The 20,908-nt window shown below is 45.3% G+C and overlaps 1 protein-coding gene across 3 annotated transcripts in view; it reads left to right on the forward strand.

Annotated features, from left to right (window-relative positions):
- The window catches only part of LOC121282637 (DENN domain-containing protein 2D-like), a 185,450-nt gene that overhangs the window by 161,734 nt on the left and 2,808 nt on the right, over window positions 1-20,908 (forward strand). For all 3 annotated transcript variants that reach the window (XM_041196455.1, XM_041196453.1, XM_041196454.1), the window contains exons 9-11: window positions 6,467-6,644; window positions 17,071-17,112; window positions 17,886-17,970. In XM_041196455.1, coding sequence (XP_041052389.1) covers window positions 6,467-6,644; window positions 17,071-17,112; window positions 17,886-17,970 — 305 coding nt within the window. The remainder of the gene's footprint in view (window positions 1-6,466; window positions 6,645-17,070; window positions 17,113-17,885; window positions 17,971-20,908) is intronic.

A 20,908-nucleotide genomic window follows, 5' to 3' on the forward strand; every position in this document is an offset into this window, starting at 1 on the left:
TCTTCTTCCTTTTTAAAGAGAGATACAAAGTACTCATTTAATACCTCCACTATTTCTCCTGCCTCCACATGCAAGTCCTCTTTTTATCCCTAATCAGCCCTATTTTTTCTCTTACTACCCTTTTATTACTTACATGCTTTAGGAGACCTTGGAATTCCCTTTTACGTTCGCTGCCAGTCTCTTTGATGCTCTCTCCTTGCTTTTCTTATTAGTTTTTTCACTTCCCCTCTGGTCCTTCTATATTGATTCTCCATTGTATTTTCTACCTGACATCTGTCGTACGCGCACTTCTTCCTTTTCATCTTCATCTCTATCTCTCTCATCATCCAGGGTGTACTGGATTTATTTGTCCTAAATTTCCCCTGCAAGGGAATATACCTTGACATTGCCTGCAAGACCTTTTCTTTGAAGGTGGCCCATTATTCAGACACCATCTTTTCTGCCAACATTTGATTCCAACTCACTCGACTCAGATACATTCTCATCCCATTGAAGTTGGCTTTCCCCCAATTAATTATCCCTGTTTTGGATTGTTCTCTGTCCTTTTCCATGATTAACCTAAATCTTATGATACAATGGTCTTTGTCCCATAGAGGCTTTCTCACTGATATTTGATCCACTTGGGCCAATTCCTTCCCCAGAACCAGGTTCAACAGTTCCTGCCCTCTCATTGGGCTGGAAACATACTGCTGCAGAAAATTATCTTGAACACATTCCAGGAGCTCACATCCTCTTGACACTTTGCACTATTCCTATCCCAGTCTATATTTGGATAATTGAAGTCCCCCATCATGATTACTCTATAATGCAAGTTTGTTTCTTCGCATCCTTTCCACTAGTTGGTGGTCTATGTACTACACTGATCAATGTTATCGCATCCTTTTCCTTCCTTTCCTCTAGCCAGAGAGATTCCTTCCTAGAACACCCTCTCTCTCCAGTAGTGTAATACCATCTTCAATCAATACTGACACTGCCCCCAACTTTTCTCCTTTCCTATCTCTCCTAAAGACCTTGTACAAAGGAATATTTAACACCCAGTCCTGGTCTTTTTTGAGCCAAGTCTCTGTTATAGCAATAATATCATAATTCCATTTGTCAACCTGTGCCTGTCGTTCACCAATCGTATTAACCACACTCTGTGCATTCACATACATGCACATTAAGCCTGATTGAGGTTTTTTTATACTGTCTGCTTTATTCTGACCTCATCTGATCACTTACTATTGCCTATTCTAATTCTATCAAACTCTCCAAGCATTTTATTTACCTTGATACTACCCTTTGAAATATCCTTATTATCAGTTAATACCTATCTAATTCCAGTTTTTCTCCTCTGCACTTTGAATTTCTCTTCAGGTTACCATCCCCCTGCCAATCTAGTTTAAACCCTCCCCGACAGCACGAGCAAAGCTCCCCTCGTGGACATTAGTCCCAGTCCTGTTAAGGTGTAACCCATCCTTCTTGTACAGATCCCACCTGCCCCAAAACTGATCCCAATGCCTCAGAAATCTAAAGCCCTCCCTCCTATTCCATTTCTCCAGACATGTGTTGAACTGATCAATTTTCCTATTCTTATACTCCCTAACATGTGGCATTGGGAGAAATCCTGAGATTACTGCTCTTGAGGTCCTGCTTGTTAATTCCCTTCCTAACTCCCTGAAATCTGCTTTCAGGACCTCACCCCTTTTCCTACCTATGTCATTGGTCCCAATGTAGGTCACAACCTCTGGATGCTCACCCACCCTGAAATAAATGTCCTGTAGCCGCTCTGTGACATCCTTGAGCCTGGCACCAGGGAGGGAACATACCATCCTGGTGTCACGTCTACGGCCACAGAAGTGCCTGTATGCCCCCCCAACTATGGAATACCCTACCACTATAGCACTTCTGCTCTTCCTCCTCCCCTCGTATGCAGCTCAGCCAATCATGGTGCCATGAACTTGGCCCTTACTACAGTCTTCTGAGGAACCATCTCGCTTATCAGTATGCAAAATGGAAAAATGGTTAGAGAGCGAGATAGCCTCAGGGGATTCCCGAAACTTACAGAATACTGAAAGGCCTGGATAGAGTGGACGTGGGGAAGATGTTTCCATTAGTAGGAGACACTAGGACCCGAGGGTACAGCCTCAGAGTAAAGGGAAGACCTTTTAGAACAGAGAAGAGGAGAAACTTCTTTAGCCAGAGAGTGGTGAATCTATGAAATTCATTGCCACAGAAGGCTGTGGAGGCCAGGTCATTGAGTGTATTTAAGACCGAGTTAGATAGGTTCTTGATTGGTAAGGGGATCAAAGGTTACGGGGAGAAGGCGAGAGAATGGGGTTGAGAAACTTATCAGCCATGATTGAATGGTGGAGCAGACTCGATGGGCCGAATGGCCTAATTTCTGCTCCTATGTCTTATGGTATTATGGTCTATTTCACCTACTGGTGAGAGACCTGAGCTGCCTCTTTTCTGGAAGGCCCACCAAACCACAAGCCAATCAGGCAGTGGAGAGGCCAAAAGCAGGCGTTCCTCTGGAATCAAGACTTGGGGGTGGAAGTCTCAGCTACTGAGAGATGCCGGCCAATCAGAGGTCAGCAGCTCTTGTGTGTAGCAGCACCACCGGGAGGGCAGTGGCTGCTGCCTGAAGGACTGGCTCTGGAGTCCCAGGATCACAGAGTGACGCAGGCCACAGGTAAGTAATGTGAGGGGGGTGGAGGTTACAGGGAGAAGGGTACAGGGGGCCATCAGCAAGGGCAGGGGATTGCTCTCAGTGCAGCCCTCTTTCTTGATGTGCAGTCCCTCAATCAGGCACTAAGTATCTTTGATCGAGGGCCCCTCGCTGCCCTGCACCAGGAGGTGACAAGCTGGCCACACTGTTTTAACTGCTGTGCACTCCGCATGGCGACTGACCCACCTGCAGCTGGGTAAACACCAGCAGCAATAGGATGAGGACCGATCAAAGACACTCAGTGCCCGATCGAGGAACTGGACATCGAGAGAGGGGGTCCGGGTGAGAACAATCCCTCTGCCCTTGCTGCTACCCCCTGCACCTTTCTCCCTGTGACCCCCACCCGACAAACACACCCACATTACTTACCTGTGGCCTGGGTCACTCCACGATCCTGGAGTGTAATGTGGGAAAATGTGAAGTTGTTCAACCTTGGCAGGAAGAATAAAAAAGCATTTCTTAAACTGAGAGCAACTGCAGGATTCCAAGGTGCACCGGGATCTGGGTGTTCTCGTGCATGAGTAACAAAAAGTTAGTATACAGGTACAGCATGTAATAAAGAAGGCTAATGGAATGTTATTCTTTATTTCGAGAATAATTGAACATAAAATGAAGGATGTTATGCCTCAACTATACAGGGCATTGGTGAGACCGCACCTCAAATATTGCGTGCAGTTTTGGTCTCCTTATTTAAGGAAGGATGTAAATGCGTTGGAGGTGGTTCAAAGGAGGTTTACTAGATTGATAGCTGGAATGAGGAAAGATTGGACAGGCTGGGCTTGTTTCTACTGGAGTTTAGAAGATATTTAATGAAAGTATATAAGATCCTGAATAGTATTGACGAAGGGGACTTGGAAAGGATGTTTCCTTTTCTGGGTGAGTCCAGAACTAGGGGGCACTGTTTTACTATTAGGGGCCGCCCTTTGAGGACAGGGATGAGGAAAAATATTTTCTTTCAGGAGCTTGTGCGACTTTGCAATTCTCTGCTTTAAAAGGCGGTGGAGTTGGGTCATTGAATATATTTAAGGCAGAGATAGATAAATTCTTCTTAGGCAAGGGAATCAAAGGCTATCAGAGTTAGATGGGAATGTGGAAATCGAAACACAAGGAGATCAGCCATGATCTTATTGAATGGCGAAGCAGGCTCGAGGGGCTGAATGGTCTACTCCTCCTATTTCTTATGTTGTATGATATGGATCAAAGTTGAATAAATGGAGTCGAGTTTCAGATGAACCATGATCTAAGGGGCAAGTTCTGGCAGTTGAGTAGGCCCGCCCAGTTTCTATCAAACTGGTATTCAATGATGTCATCAGTGAGATGCACACAGCATATCATGGGTCCTCAGCCAATCACACTTCCTCCAGTCTAAGAATTTGATGGCTAATTACCACAAATATCCCAAGAATTGGGCTCAAAAAAATCCAAAAGTCCAGCCCAGTGGAACGGGAAGAGAGTCTCTCCATCTGCAGCTGGGGCAGGTGCTTTTCAGGAATTCAACCTAGAAGTCAGTTTGTTTGAGCCCACCTAAACACGTACAGGTAGAACTATCCCCCTGACTATACTATCCCCTACTACCACTGTATTCCTATTTAATGCCCCCCGCCTCCCGCTTGCATGACTTCCTATACTATGGTGTCATGGTCAGTTCACTCATCCACCCTGAAGCCCCTGCTTCTACCCCCACAAGCTACATGAACCTCGAACATGTTGGACAGTTACAAGGGCAGAGACTCCTCCACTTCTACTTTGTCGATCTCCATACCTGCCTCACTCGCAGTCACACCCTCCTGTCCCTGACACTGACTGAATTAGAAGACCTTATCCTAAGGGGTGTGACCGCCTCCGGGAGCAAAGCGTCCAGGTAACTTTCCCCCTCCCTGATGCATCACAGTGTCTGCAGCTCAGCCTCCAGTTCAACGACTCTGAGCCAAAGCCCCTCAAGCTGCAGACACTTACTGCAGACGTGTTTGCCCTGGATCAGTCCAGCATTCAGGAAAGCCTATAATTCAGTAGTCGTAACAGATCACCTGCGCTACCATCTTTATTATGTGTCAATTAATTTATTATTATTTTCTTAATTTATAGTTGATAAATCATGCTACTATCAGTGAGCTTTGCTACTGCTGTTAAACCTTACCAAACAACGGTATTGCCATTAAGATATCACTTTTTGTAACTTTTGCTTTAACATAAATCAAAACCGATGCAAATTAAACATGAATTAACAGGTGAAGGATATGTCAAATAAAAAAAGTAAATTTTACCTAAACTCGCCAGTACAACAAGATACATCTTACAGAACCAGATGCATTCTCCTTCAGCATGTATGCAGTAGATAGATACACAAATCCACAAGATGCCCTTCTTTATTCACCTAGGATAGTTAAGGAGACCTATCTAACAACAGCTTTCACCTGCCAGTTTTGCAGTTGGATCACCATTAGCAAGGCAAACTTACATGAACGCCTTCTTGCTCGGGTCATGACAGTCTGATGGTGTAACATCTGGTTTGACCACTTCTGGTAAAACACCCAGCTCTTAGGTATCTCTGAGTTATTCACCTTGCAGATTTTAGACAATTTTAGCCCACACAGAGGCCTCCAAGAGCTCTTGCACCTGGGTGCTGATCGCCTTCTGCCTCCAGCTCTCCGTTGTATCTGCTGGCTGCATGACTTTCATATGTTAACTTCCTTCCTACTGATACTGCTTCCAGATCAGGGTTATCTGCAAGTCACATGGACCAGTTTTTCTTATTATCCAAGAAAATTATAATTGCACCCTTTTCAATTGATGCAAATTCTAAAAAAAATCCCTTTGAGACACTCTTAGCAACAATTGCAGATTCCCTAGACATTTTAAGGAAATTACAAATTTTCCTTAGTGTACTGCGTCTGCTCAAACATCATCATAAGATGGAACTTTACTCTGTATTTAACCCCGTGCTGTACCTGCCCTGGGACTGTTTGATGGTGACAGTGTAGATGGACCCCTACTCTTTATCCAACCCTGTGGCATATCTGCACTGGGAGTGTTTGATGGGGACAGTGTAGAGGGAACTTTACTCTGTGTCTAACCCCATTCTGTACATGTCCTGGGAGTGTTTGATGGGGACAGTGTAGAGGGAGCTTTACTCTGTTTCTAACCCTGTGCTGTACTTGCCCTGGGAAAGTTTGCTGGGGACAGTGTAGAGAGAGCTTTACTCTGCATCTCAGAGTTATATACTCTACCCTCTACCCAGCAGTGATTGATGCTGGTGCTGGGTACCTGAAATAGAAAGAGCCTTCAGGAGTCAAACTGAACACTTAGGTAGTTGCTACTCAGATGGGAGTCAAAGTAATTACTGGTTGAATTCTTGGAGCACAAATCTGAAGTGAGAAGGACAAGGCGAGTGTGCTTTGGATAAGGAATCCGAAAGTGGTTGGTGGGTACAGGGGTAGAGGAGAGCTGGTTTGGTTGTGAGAGGGGCATGGAGAAGGTGGGATATTGAAAATGCAGTGCAGGCCAGGGGTAGTTAAGCATCTGTTGACATTGGAGTCCTCTCGAACATTTTGTTATCCTAGACTGAAGCTAATTTCTGTGGCTGGAACCCGTTTGAAAGCAGAACGAGGTGACAACATGATTTCCGTAACAAGAAGTAAGATCACAAGTTTCATCACCGACCAATGAATTGCTAGCTTCCTGCTGGGCTATGGTTTAATATCATCTGTTGATGAGCTGTCTCTAACTTTGGGATCTTTCTGCTTCCTCCTCCTCCAGCATCCTGTCTCAGTGTATCCATGGCATTGCTGCCCTGCTCTACCCATTCACCTGGCAGCACACCTACATCCCAGTCCTGCCCAAGGTGATGCTGGACATAGTCTGCTCTCCAACACCTTTTGTAGTGGGAGTCCAGCGACAGTTTCTGGAACAGCTGCAAGAGCTGCCCATCGAGGAGGTAAGTGCAAGGACTGGGCCTTTGACTCACTGCCATAACTTAGACATAGGTATAAAATTATAGACAAAAACAAAAATACCTGGAAAAACTCAGCAGGTCTGACGGCATCTGTGGAAAGGAACACAGTTAACATTTTGAGTCCGTATGACTCTTCAACAGAACTAAGGAAAAATAGAAGAGAGGTGAAATATAAGCTGGTTTAAGTTGGGGGGTGGGTGGGACAAGTAGAGCTGGATAGAGGGCCAGTGATAGGTGGAGATAACCAAGAGATGTCATAGACAAAAGGACAAAGAGGTGTTGAAGCTGGTGATATTATCTAAGGAATGTGATAATAAAGGTACAGATAGCCCTAGTGGGGGTGGGGTGGGGGGAAGGAATCGAAAAAGGCTAAAAGGCAGAGATAAAACAATGGATGGAAATACATTTTAAAATAGTGGAAATAGGTGAGAAAAGAAAAATCTATATAAATTATTGGAAAAAAGGAGGATCGGAAAGGGAGTGGGGATGGAGGAGAGAGTTCATGATCTAAAATTGTTGAACTCAATTACAGCCGGAAGGCTGTAAAGTGCTTAGTCGGAAGATGAGGTGTTGTTCCTCCAGTTTGTATTGAGTTTCACTGGAACAATGCAGCAGGCCAAGGATGGACATGTGGGTATGAGAGCAGGGTGGAGTGTTAAAATGGCAAGTGACAGGGAGGTTTAGGTCATGCTTGCGGACAGACCGAAGGTGTATAAAATTATAGAATGGTTATAGCACCGGAGGCCATTCGGACCATCATATCCTTGCCAGCTCCCTGCAAGAGCAGTTTAACGAGTCCCGCTCCTTCACCTTTTCCTCAAAGCCTGTGATTTTTTTTCAGCTGCTTCTCCAATTCCCTTTCAAAAGCCTGGATATGTCTGCAGCAGCATCTCAGGCAGTGCAATCCCGATCCTAACCACTCACTTGTGTCTTTGGCTCTTTTTCCAATCACTTAAATCTGTCTCCTCTTGCTCTTGACCTTTCTGTCAACAGGAACAATTTCTTCCCATCTTCTCTGTCCAGACCCTCTATCAAATCTCTTCTCAAACCTCCTCTTCTCTAAGGAGAACAGGCCCAGTTTCTCCCATCCATCCACATAACTGAAGTCCATTGTCCCTGGAACCATTCTCATGGATCTTGTCTGCAACCTTCCCAATGCCTTCACATCCTTCCTAAAGTGTGGTGCCAGAATTGGACACGGCCCCAGCTGAGGGTGAACCAGTGTTTTATAAAAGTTCATCATCATCACTTCCTTGCTTCTATTTATAACTCCCAGGGCTGCCGTATGTTTTATGACCTTACTAACTTCTGTCGCCACTTTTACTAATTTATGGTCTGAATTTTTCAGTCGGTGGGCGGGCTCGGTGGGAGTGGGCGGGGGCGGCCGCAGAGCCGATCACCACCCGCGATCAGTTCCGCACCGCCATTTTACGTGGGCGGGCCAATTGAGGCCCACCCAGCACACGACGCGAGCCAGAGCGCTCAGCAATACCTATGCGGACAGGGGGAGGAGGGAGAGTCAGGGCCAGCGCTCTTTCATGCATGCGCGTGATAGAGTGCTTCAATCCCGCTGAGGCACGGAGCTGTCTCAGGGAGATTGAATCAATAATTAAATATTTAAATAAGTGGAGAAAACAATTTAATTAAACATGTCTCCTCATGTGACTGTGTCACATGAGATGGGACATGTTTTTATATCTCGGAATTTTTATTTATTTAATAAAAGCTTTAGGAAACCTCATCCCGCTCGTGGATGAGATTTCCTAAGAAAAGCGAAGGCCACTTGGCCTTTTCACCTGCCTGCCAACCTTAAGGTTGGATGGGCAGCATTAACAATGACATTAATTACTTCCTTCATGGCCTTAATAGGCCGTTTATAAATTGGTGAGCGCCCACTGGAGTCAGCTGCACGCCCGCCGAACGAAACATTGCGAGACAGTGCGATGACATCGGGACACACGCCTGACATCATCACGTGTCATTTTGATATATCGTTCGGCGGGCGCATGCCAGAGGCGGCTGCGCACGCGCCAAACTGTCAACGGCCTATTAAGGCCATTAATAAAGCAATTAAACTTGTTAAGGCCGCTGCCTGTCAAATCTTAAGGTTGGGGGGGCAGGCGAAGAGCCCAAGATTCCTTTGCATTTTTCAGGAAACCTCATCCACGGGCGGGATGAGTTTTCCTGAATGTTTAACAAAATAATTAAATAAATTTGAAACACATGGGATCTATTTTCACCTCCCTTTCTGGGTGTTAATTGTCAGTAATCAACCTAATGATGGGGTTGGTGGGCTTCCTGCCCCTGTTAATACAGACAAGCCATTTTGAAAAGGGGCCTGCACTTGATATCTAAAGTGCTCATCTGAACTGGGCAACAGGTTCCTTTGAATGAGGGAATTGTAATGCTGTGTTTGGGCTGGTCATGCCCTGTGCCATGCTCGCACTGACCATGGAATGGAAAAGGTCAAAGGTCAGTGTTCAATTATAGCTCAGGGCCCCAGAAGGACAAAAGTGAAAAATGATCTGGGCCATTGCCACCACAGGAACCCCGCCTTCCTCCCTAGGACCTCAACTCTCCACCCTGGGACTCCGACCCTCTACCCTGGGATCCTCCGCCCTTGGACCCCACCCTCCACAAGCAAGATCTCCAAGCTCTGCCCTGTGACCTCCACCTTCCATCACTGCAATCCCTTCCCCTTCACTCAGGGACCAAGGTTGCCTGTAAGCTGTGTGTGTGCACATCCATGCAGCAACTCAGAATATAGCACACAGGCTGCTCCCATGTTGCTATCTTTAAGATAGTGCTTGTGCATGCAGCTGTGCAAGAAAATGTAAAGATACCACACACTCAAATGAACACTCCGCGCACAGGGAAAAATAGAGAAGACATTGCCCTAGACCCCCACCCTCCAATATTATGACTCCCACTGCAACCCCCCCCGCCCCCCAATGATGATTGAAGCTCCCTCCCCACTATTACTCATCTTGCGGGCAGCCGCACTGGCCTGATCTTGAGGCCTCAATCCAGCAAGCTGTCTATAATTTGTGGCCACATTTAAGTGAGGCGAGGGCCTCAAAATAACCGGGGAGGGGGCTTCTTCACCTATAGAATGGACCACCAACCAAAGTTCAAAATGGACTGTCCTAATTCAGCTTGTGGGCCTTCTTCTGTTCCCTGACCTTTCTACTCTTACGTTGTCCATCTCTGTTTTATTTCATTTTGTGTTTTATATCCATGTTAGTGCTAGGACATGCTGTTCTGTAGCTGAGAGCAGAGCTACACAGGCCAACTGACCTTTGACAACGGTTTGGTTGAGTGCCTTGGTGAGCCTGTGTGATTGAGCCACACTGAGTGAGTTGGACATTCAGCTGCTCCAATATGAGTAACACAATACTGACAGAAAGAAGAAATGTATTTTTGTAATACATTTCAGAACCTCAGCACTTCCCAAAGCACTTACAGCCAATCAAGTACTTTAAAGTGAAGCCGGCATTGCAATACCGGAAACGCAGCAGCCTTTTTGCACAACAAGATACCATAAACAGCACTGTAATAATGGCCAGTTGATCTATTTTACTGATGTTGGTTAAGGGATGAATGCTGTCACTGGGAAAATTCCCCTGCTCTTTTTCAAATTAGTGTCATATCATCTTATCTAAACTGCTGAGAGGGCAGATGGGACCTTGTTTATCATGCCAAACGACAGCATCTCCAACATTGCAGCACTCCCTCAGTACTACACTGAGGCATCAGCTTAGATTTTGTGTTCAAGTCTCTGGAGTGGGATCTGAACCATCAACCTTGTGACTTGGAGGTGTGATTGTTAGTGAGCCACACTGAAACTGTTTTCACTGCCTGCAGGTCAGTAATCAGAGGACCTGTAATCTGAGGGATTCGAATGGGCCCCACACCCCTGGAATCACTTGGATGGATGGCCCCGAGGCCACCTACTGATCCTCCTCCCTATGGGTGCCCAAGGATCCCTGGCTGACTCCTTGAGAAGGGGAGGCTGGAGTGAGATTGAGCTGCCCCCTCTCCCCCACCCCTTTCGCGTACACACTGTTGGAGACCAACAATGTCCTCAGCGATGGAGTTCTGCCTGCGCAACAGTGCAGTAGTGATATCCTGAACCAAGGTCTCCATGGCAGCCGATATCCTGCCAGTGTTGACCTTGGTACCAGTGCTATCACCTCAGACTGAAGGCAGACGGACTCCTCCATCTTGCCTTGCAATCTGAGGAGCGCAGCAGACATCCCTTCCTGATGTTCCCGAGCTTGCCTTTGCAGCTCCAGCAACTGTGACATGACTGAGTCCAGAAGCTCCTCATCTGAATCAGACTCAGCAGTGTTCCGGCCTCCAGCAGTCCTCCGAGTGCCGGGGACCTGGGAAGTCCCTGCCTCCGCCAGCCGTGGATCAAACAGTGCGATGTGCTCACCAGATTGTGATCCTGATGCTACTCTAAAGCTAGGTCCCACCAAGGTCTGTGTCTCTGCACTGGTGGAGGGTGTGGGTGAGCGCTGTGATGGGACTTCAGGGAGGGTTTCAGCAGATTCCTCTTCTGAGTTTCCTTCGGGGTTTGATTGGAGGCTCTGGGTCATGGACTCTGTCGGCTGCTCCCCAGATGTGCCTGTGAAAGCAAGGGGAGATAATTAGTACATGATAGCGGCCTGTGAAACAGGGCACATCACTCACAGCATGGTTGCACTACTGGATCCTCACTTGGTTGAGCCCCACCAACTTCACCATCAGCACAGGACTGGTTCAGATCATCATCGGCCAGCTGGATGCTCTGTTTTCAAAGTCTGTGAGGATCTTGATGTTGGGTATTCCTCCAACAGTCTGTGACCTCTCCCTCTTGTTGCATGCCAGGCTGTCCTTCATCAGTAGACATGGGGAGAGTGTAAGCAGGTAAGTGGGACGACTGCCAGGCCAGATGATATGTATGCCTGGCATGTGTGGATGGTGAGTGGTCCCATGGATGGGATGAGGACAATGACGGTGTGTGTGAGAGAGTGAATAGTGATGTCGCTTGAACTGGCAGTGAGTGAGGGCCATGTGGATGTGTATGAATTGAGAGTGATGAGAAGAGTGACTTACCCTGACAGAACGGAGGAGACCATTCATCCTCATGTGGCACTGGGCGGCTGTCCTTTAATTTAGGGGGTTGGCACTGACCACTGCTGCCACCACCTCCCAAGCTGGATTGGTGATGTTGCTGCCCCTCCTGCGGCCAGAGCAGGGGTAGAGGACATCATGGCAAGCCTCCACTGCGTCTAAAAGGCGCTTGAGGGACACATCATCATACCTGGGGGGCTGCAGTCTTCTTGACTTTTGGGGCCATGTCTTCCAGCAGCAGTCCTGGACTGGGAGCATTGAGAGGTGTGCACGCGACTGCACTCTAAGTATAGTGTCTGGCGTGAGGAAGCGGCGGGGTGATGGCGTGTCAGGAGAATGAGAGCCTGCTTCTATGGAAACTCAGTGTTTCCCGGGAAAGCATACTCAATGTGGTGGGATTAGGATGATACGGTGTGAGAAGCTGCCACTGCGGCCGGCGGGTAAAATGTCATTTACCTGCCTGTTGCCGCACTTAATGCAAATCTGGGACGATTCCGCCCTATTTAGCAGAAAGGGGGTGAAGTTGAATCGAGGGGGAGCCCTGGGTTTGTAAATGTAAATACACTCACTGGGAATGGGAGTGAGTCTTTCCCTTTGCTCACATTCCCTGGGGAATGCTGGTTGCTTTACAAAATATTCATACACACTTTAATACCCCCACTCTAATATTCATACCTACTTTAGTATTCATACCCACTCTAATATTCATATCCACTCGAATACACCCATTCTACTATTCATACACATTAATCCTTTCATCGAATCTTACAGCATGAAAGGAGACCATTCAGCCCATCATGCATATGCAAGGTCTTAGAAGGAAGCCAAGGCGATTGGAAAAAAAGGGAACTGAGCAGCTCAGGCCATTGTCCAGGTATTGTGCTCCTCAAATTTGAAAATGTTTTTCAAAAAGAACTCTAGGTTCAGGCTAGTCAGATCCTTGAGAGGATGGAGGGATTTGCATAGAGCTGACAGTGTAGAAACAGTGTTTTATGCAGCAAGTGGTATGAACCTGGAACTCGCTGCCCACAAGCGTGGTGGAAATGGAAACAATTGATGATTTCAAAAGGAAATTTGACAGCCACTTGAAGGAAATAAATCTGCAGGGCTACAGGGATTGAGTGAGGAGTGGGACTGACTGCATTTGATATGCAAGAAGCTGGCATAAATTCAGTGGGCTAAATGGCCTCCTTTTGTACCATAATGACTCTATGATTCTGCCCAGCTGACTCTCTTGATGTTTATAATGCAACTGAGCCACCTCCTATTCTCATCACTTCTTCCCACAATGCCCCCGTATCTCTGTATTATCAACTCCCTCATGTGAACATCCTATCAGTACATCAGTGTTTCAACAACTCCACAAAGTTCCCCATTATCATTGCTCTCGGGGCAAAGAAAACCTTCATAACTTCCTTCCTTGATCTGCTTATGGCCACCTAATATTCATACACATTGTAATATTCATACACACTCTAATACACCCATTATAACATTCATACACATTCAAATATTCAGACTCTAATACTCATATCCACTCTAATGTACCCACTGTAATATTCAACCCACTTTAATATTCATACCAATTCTAATAATAGTATCCACTCTAATACACCCATTCTAATATTCATACTCACTCTAATATTCATACCCACTCTAATATACCCAACTCTAATATTTATGTCTCTCTAATATTCATACCCACTGCAATGTACGCACACTAATATTCATGCCTAGTCTAATATTCGTACCTACCCAAATATTCATACTCATTCTAATATTCATACCTACTCTAATATTCCTACCCACTCTAATATTCATATACACTCTAATATACCCACTCTAATATTCATACCTACTCTAACATAGCTGCTCTAATATTCATATCTACTCTAATATTCCTACCCACTCTAATATTCATATACACTCTAATATACCCACTCTAATATTCACACCCACTCTAATATCCACACCCACTCTCGACTTGCCCACAAGTGGAAACTGTTTCTCCACACCCATCCCATCATCCTTCCTAATTTTAAAGACTTCTATCAGCTCTCCTCTTCGTCTTCTCTTTTTCAGTGAAGAGAGTTCTAGACCCTTCAATCTTGCCTGATACTTGCATCCTCTCAATCCTCAGAACATGTTTGTAAATTTTTCCTGCATTTTCTCCAGTGCCTCAGTGGGCTTGCTCTTGTGAAGGAACTGGAACTGCATCCAGTACTCCAAGTGCAATAATCAGGGCTCCATATCAATGTAATTTTTAGTATAAAAGCTGGGAAGTCATGCTGCAGCTGTATAGAACCTTGGTTAGGCTACACTTGGAATATTGCGTGCAATTCTGGTCGCCACATTACCAGATGGATATGGAGGAGTTGGAGAGGGTGCAGAGGAGGTTTACCAGGATGCTGCCTGGTCTGGAGGCTATTAGCTATGAGGAAAGGTTGGAGAAAATCGGATTGTTCTCACTAGAGCGACGGAGATTGAGGGGGCGACTTGATAAAAGTTTACAAGATTATGAGTGGCATGGACAGAGTAGATAGTCAGAAGCTTTTTCCCAGTGTGGAAGAGTCAATTACTAGGGGACATAGATTTCAGGTGAGAGGAGAAAACTTTAGAGGAGATGTGCGGGGCAAGTTTTTTTACGCAGAGGGTAGTGAGTATCTGGAATTCGCTGCCAGAGAAGGTGGTAGAAGCAGGTACAATAATGGTGTTTAAGAGGCAGCTTGACACATACATGAATAGGATGGGAAAAGAGGGATACGGACCCCGGAAGTGCAAAATGTTTTAGTTTGACAGGCAATATGATCGGTGCAGGCTTGGAGGGCCGAAGGGCCTGTTCCTGTGCTGTACATTTCTTTGTTCTTTGTAACATTAGCGCCTACCTGACTCGTCAGAAAGTCCAATTTCAAAGCTGTCCAGCGCTCCCTGCATGAGGAACCTGGTTGAGGATTGGATGAGAGATGGATGACTGAGTCTCACTCCTGAAAAACCATCACAAGGCCCATTTCACACCCTCGTAAAAAAAAACCTCAATTCTTCCCCGAACCTGTGGATCTTGCTGTCACTCTGTGATTGATTACAATCTCCGGTCTGAAATTGGCACACCTCCAGCCCTCTACAGTTTCTTTCTAACAAATTCTAACAAATCAGTGATATGAACTGACAAGTGTATGTGAAATGGAATCCACTTTTTAACCTCCTAAGTTTCACTTGTTTATCATTGCAGGTGTCCATTAGCCAATCTGTCCACCTCACACCCCGCCCAATGAACTCCTTATCCCTTTTAATGAATTGACCAGCGGCCTTCCTTCAACTTTTTGAATCCTGAGTTTAGCATTACTCAATCACTCAGTGGCTTTGTATTTCCATTGACTGCCCACATTTGCAGCTGTCCTACCCTTCAGCCTTATTATTTCATAGAATCATAGAATACTATAGCACAGAAGGAGGCCTTTCACCCCATTGAGTCTGCATTGGCTTCTAAGCAATGAGGGCACTGTTGAGTGTTGAATGGTGTAGCTGCCCTTAGCCGAGCTGCACACCCCCTCCTTGTTTTATAACTCAGAGTCATAGGATTGGTGCAGAGCTGAAGAAGGCCATTCAGCCCATCGCGTCTGCACCAGCTCTCCCAATGAGCAATTCCCTTAGTGCCATTCTCTTACCTTCTCCCTGCAAATTCTTCCTTTTCAGATAACAGTCTAATTCCATTTTGAAAGCCTCGATTGAACCTGCCTCCATCACACTCTCAAGCAGTGCATTCCAGACCCCATCCACTCACTGCTTTAAAAAGTTTTTTCTCATGTCACCATTGCTTCTTTTGCCAATTATTTTAAATCTGTGCCTTTTGTTCTTGATCCTTTCATGATTGGGAACAGTTTTTCCCTATCTACTGTGTCCAGACCCCACATGATTTTGACTACCTCTTTCAGATCTCTTCTCAGCCTTCTGTTCTCCAAGGAAAACAGTCCCAATTTCTCCAAACAATCTTCATAAGTGAAGTTCCTCATCCCCGGAACCATTCTCGTGAATTTTTCTGTACTCTCTCCAATGCTTTCATATTCTTCCTAAAGTGTGGTGCCAGAACTGGACACAATGCTCCAGCTGAGGTCTAACTAGTGACTTATACAAATTCACCATAACCTCCTTGCTCTTGTACTCTACGTCCCTATTAATAAAGCTGAAGACACTGTATGATTTATTAACTGCTCTCTCCACCTGTCCTGCTACCTACAATAAATTATGCACATAAACCCTTAGGTCCCTCTGCTCCTGCACACCCTTTAGAATTGTACCATTTATTTTAAATTGTCTCTCCATGTTCTTCCTCCCAAAATGAATCAATTCACATTTCTCCACATTGAATTTCATGTACCACCTGTACGCTCATTCCACCAGCTTGTCTGCACCCTTTTGAACTTAGACACTATCCTCCTCACAGTTCACAATGCTTCCAAGTTGTGTATCATCCACAAATTTTGAAATTGTGCCCTGTACACCAAGGTCTAGGTCATTAATATACATCAGGAAAAGCTAGGGCCCCATTACCGACCCCTGGGAATGCCACTGAAAACCTTCCTCCAACCCAAAGAAACATCTGTTAACCACTATTCTCTCTTTCCTGTCACTTGGCCAATTCTGTATCCATGTTGCTACTGTCCTTTTATTCCATGAGCTATAACTTTGTTCATAAGTCTGTTATGCAAAGGCCTTTTGGAAGTCCATGTACACCACATCAACAGCATTGCCCCCATCAACCTTTTCTGTTACCTCTTCAAAAAACTCCAGCAAGTTAGTTAAACACAATTTTTCCTTAAGAAATCCATGCTGGCTTTCCTTAATTAATCCACATTTGTCCATGTGACTATTAATTTTATCCCAAATTATTGTTTCTAGAAGTTTCCTCACCACCAAAGTTAAACTGACTGGCCTGTAGTTGCTGGCCTTCTTTGAACAAGGGCGTAATGTCTGCAATTCTCCATTCCTCTGGCACCACTGAAAAATTATGGCTGGTACCTTATCAACTCTAACTACTGCCAGCCTATCCAATACCACCTCCTGATCAATGCTAAACCCATTTATTGTCTGAATTACCTCCTGTTTCACCATGGCCTGGGTAGCATCTTCTTCTTTGATAAAGACAGAGGCAATGTATTAATTTAATACCTTAGCCATGGCCACTGCCTTCATGTATAAATACTCTTTAGGGTCCCTAATTGGCCCCACTCCTCCTTTTACCACTCTTTTACTATTTATATAACTCTTTCTGTTTTGTGTCGTTTTATTTTAGTGTTTAATGGTGGACTTGCACCCGGGGACATTCTTGAAAAAAGTAAGTAACCACTTTCTTTATATGGATCTTTCTATAAACGTCTTGTAGATTTCTGGATGGTTAGTTGGTACTAACTGTTTACAAAGAGTTTGGAGGCCTGTAATGCAGCCTTGGGCAGGATCCCTCATTCCCCTCTGCCCCCTTTAATGAGCGGGTCTATTCACAAATTAAAACAGAAAATGCTGGATGTGTTCAGCAAATCTGGCAGCATCTGTGGAGAAACAGAGGGCGGAATTTTATGCCGGTGGGATCTTACGGTCTCACCAAAGTCAATGGACTTTTGAATGGCTCGTTGCACTTTACAGCCCCGCCCCCGCCACACCGGGGCCATGAAATTCCGCCCTGAGTTAACATTTCAGGTCATGACCTTTCATCATAATGTCATCTCCCCACAGTTCTTCAATTGTAAGATGGGAAAGTATCCATGTTCCTCACTGGAGGTAGAATATGTCCAATTGAAAGGGGGAGTCAAACTACTTAAGAATAAGTAAATGGGTGACTGTTATTTAGCAGTGAATGTTATGATTCCTTGTTCCCTGTAGAGAGCTAACCATGATGGATGTGATTGGGTGTGATGCTCATGCAGGTTTGTGAGCCAATCCAATTGCTACTTTATTCTCTTTATTGGATATCTGACTGGCCACTAGACCTGGACTCCGGTCAGACACTCTAGTCACACACAGCTCTACTCTGGGAATGCTCAACTGTACAATGTACCCATTGGAGGCACTGGACTGTGGGAGAAATTAATATTTTGCCCTTTTTCACTGCAGGTTGGTGATGAGAATGACATTCTGCCCCACAAGCTGTACAAGGAGCTTCTGAACTCCCTGCAAAGCCAGAGAAATTCCTGCCAGTGTAAGAGGCCCCAATGTTTTTCACCTCTCATGTAAAGGGCCCTTTGACCAATGAACCTCTGTTCTTTAACACTTTGCTGGTTGATTTAATCTATTTTGAATGTATCCACACTTGGTCTGCTCTGGCACAATGCATTTCCTAAAATGAAACTAACATTAAATGATCATCTTTATCAATTTCTCCTTTGCCCCCACCTATCACTGGCCTTCTATCCAGCTTCACCTGCTCCACCCCCCTTAAACAGTATAAATTTCATCACATTTCTACTTCTCTGTAGTTCTGAAGAAGAGTCATATTAAACTCGAAATGTTAACTCTGTTTCTCTCTCCAAATTGCTGTCAGACCTGCTGAGTTTTGTCAGCATTTTCTGTTTTTATTTCAAATTTCCAGCATGTGCAGTATTTTGCTTTTATTAAATGATCATGGTTGGATTTTAGTCTATTCTTTGCTGGATTCCTAGTTTGTTTCAAACTACTCTGCTTTAACTAATAGCTCATCATCTGATTTTATCTCTCTTGGTCCTCTCTCTATCCTCTTTCCCTATATCGGTGGCCTCCTGCACATATCGTCCATCCTTATATATCTAATGATCACTCCACTTGGCAGGCATCATCTTTCTTCAGCTCCCACTCTTTCAGAGCTTCCAACACCCATTTTCTTTGAAGTATAACAGGGAAAGCTCTTGCCATTTCCCTCAGTGAGGCAGTGCAGTCTTTCTTCTTTCTCTTAAATTCAGGTTCCTCCTATTCACATTCTTGGTCTCACTCTCTTTTCTGATCACCAGTGAAACTCTTTGTGTCCTCCACCACTAAAACTTGGATTTCTCATTGTGTCTTCTTTTCTTTTCAATCCCTTCTAACTCACAATTAAGTTCAAGGTCATCCGGGACTTGAATCTTACACCCATATCTGAGTCACTTTTCTTGTGCACGGTGATGAGACGCAGAGCTTGTTATTTGGTCAATCCTCTTGGTTTCTGGTCTCTCTTTATACTGTGAACAGTGGTCCTGTGAGCTTTACTTCCTTTGGAGCTCCAAATGAACAATGGTCCTCCCTCTTCACCTTCCTGCATCCTCACTGTATTGAAATGAAAACTGATTGCTTTGCCTCCCTGAACTCATTATTTCCTGACTTCTCCTGATTTCTCCATCACTCTCTGTCTCCCCTTCTTCTTTCAAATACTATTTCTGGTTCCCTTTGCCTTTTCTGTCTTTCAGTGGTGGTTTGTGAATCAATCCAAACCTATTGGTTCAAGGTGAACTGCTTTACATGCTTGTTTACTTCTGATTAATATTTCCAAACCACCCCATAAATATCAATTGAAATAAAAAAGCATATTGTTGAAGGCACTGTTAATAAACTACTGATCATGCAGTTGGAATGTTTGGAAAGACCGAACTAACTGGTTACGGAGTTATCACCATAACTCCGTAGGGGCCATCACCATAGGGGTCACGCCCCTAGCCAAGCTGTTCTAGTACAGCTACAACATTGGCATCTACCCGGCAACGTGGAAAATTGCCCAGGACACAAAAAGCCGGACAAATCCAACCCGGCCAATTACTGTCCCATCAGTCTACTCTCCATCATCAGTAAAGTAATGGAAGGGGTCATCAACAATGCTATCAAACAGCACTTGCTTGACAATAACCTGCTCACTGATGCCCAGTTTGGGTTCAACCATCACCCCTTGATGTTCAATGGTATTACCATCACTAAATCCCCCACTATTTAACATCTTGGGGGTTACCTTTGACCAGAAACTGAACTGAACCAGCCATGTAAATACTGTGGCTGCAAGAGCAGGTCAGAGGCTAGGAATTCTGCAACAAGTAACTCACCTCCTGACTCCCCAAAGCCTGTCCACCATCTACAAGGCACAAGTCAGGAGTGTGATGAAATACTCCCCACTTGCCCAGATGAGTGCGGCTCCCACAACACTCAAGAAGCTTGTCAAAGCTTCTCATCCAGGACAAAGTGGCCCGCTTGATTGGCACCACATTCACAAACATTCACTCCCTCCACCATGGACACACAGTAGCAGCAGAGTGTACCATCTACAAGACGCACTGCAGGAATTCACCAAGGTTCCTTCAACCACACCTTCCAAACCCACGACACTACCATCTAGAAGGACAAAGGCAGCAGAACAATGGGAACACCACTACCTGGAAGTTCCCCTCCAAGTCACTCACCATCCTGACTTGGAAATATATCGCCGTTCCTTCACTGTCATTGGGTCAAAATCCTGGAACTCCCTTCCTAACAGCACTGTGGGTGTACCTACACCACATGGACTGCAGCGGTTCAAGAAGGCAGCTCACCACCATCTTCTCAAGGGCAACTAGAGATCGGTAATAAATACTGGCCCAACCAGCAGAGCCCACATCACTTGAATGAATAAAAAAAGTGAAACTAGCAGATGTCAATTTTTGTCATACCTATTAGTTTACTGCTGCATCATCACGCTCTTCCCTGAAGAATAGTGTGAAATAACCTAACAATTCGCAGGCTCATTAATGTGACAGACGTTCTTCTTTATCCCAACTGATAGTGTGGTGGGGCAGCGGATTTCTTCTACTGGAGGAGGGTTTCCTCGATTTTCACAACCCATATGATCAAGTGGGGCCACCCACACTCGTCAGACACATGTATCCCACTGGATGTCAATCCAGACCTCCAATCCGGAGCTCCAGTCTCCACTCACCATGACTGGCCTTTTGAACCTGGCACCTTCCTCCTCAGCATTGAGCCAATGACTCACTGTGTGGGTGACTCATTATAGAAGATGACATGCACTTGGCATATTGGCATGCCACAGGCATAACTGCATTAATCTTCATAGAATCTTATAGCACAGGAGGCCATTCAGCCCATTGTGCCTGTACCAGCTCTTTGAAAGAGCTATCCAATTAGTCTCACTCCGCTGCTCTTTCCCC

The sequence above is a fragment of the Carcharodon carcharias genome, chromosome 9, assembly GCF_017639515.1.
Source record: "Carcharodon carcharias isolate sCarCar2 chromosome 9, sCarCar2.pri, whole genome shotgun sequence".
Taxonomy (NCBI): Eukaryota; Metazoa; Chordata; class Chondrichthyes; order Lamniformes; family Lamnidae; genus Carcharodon; species Carcharodon carcharias.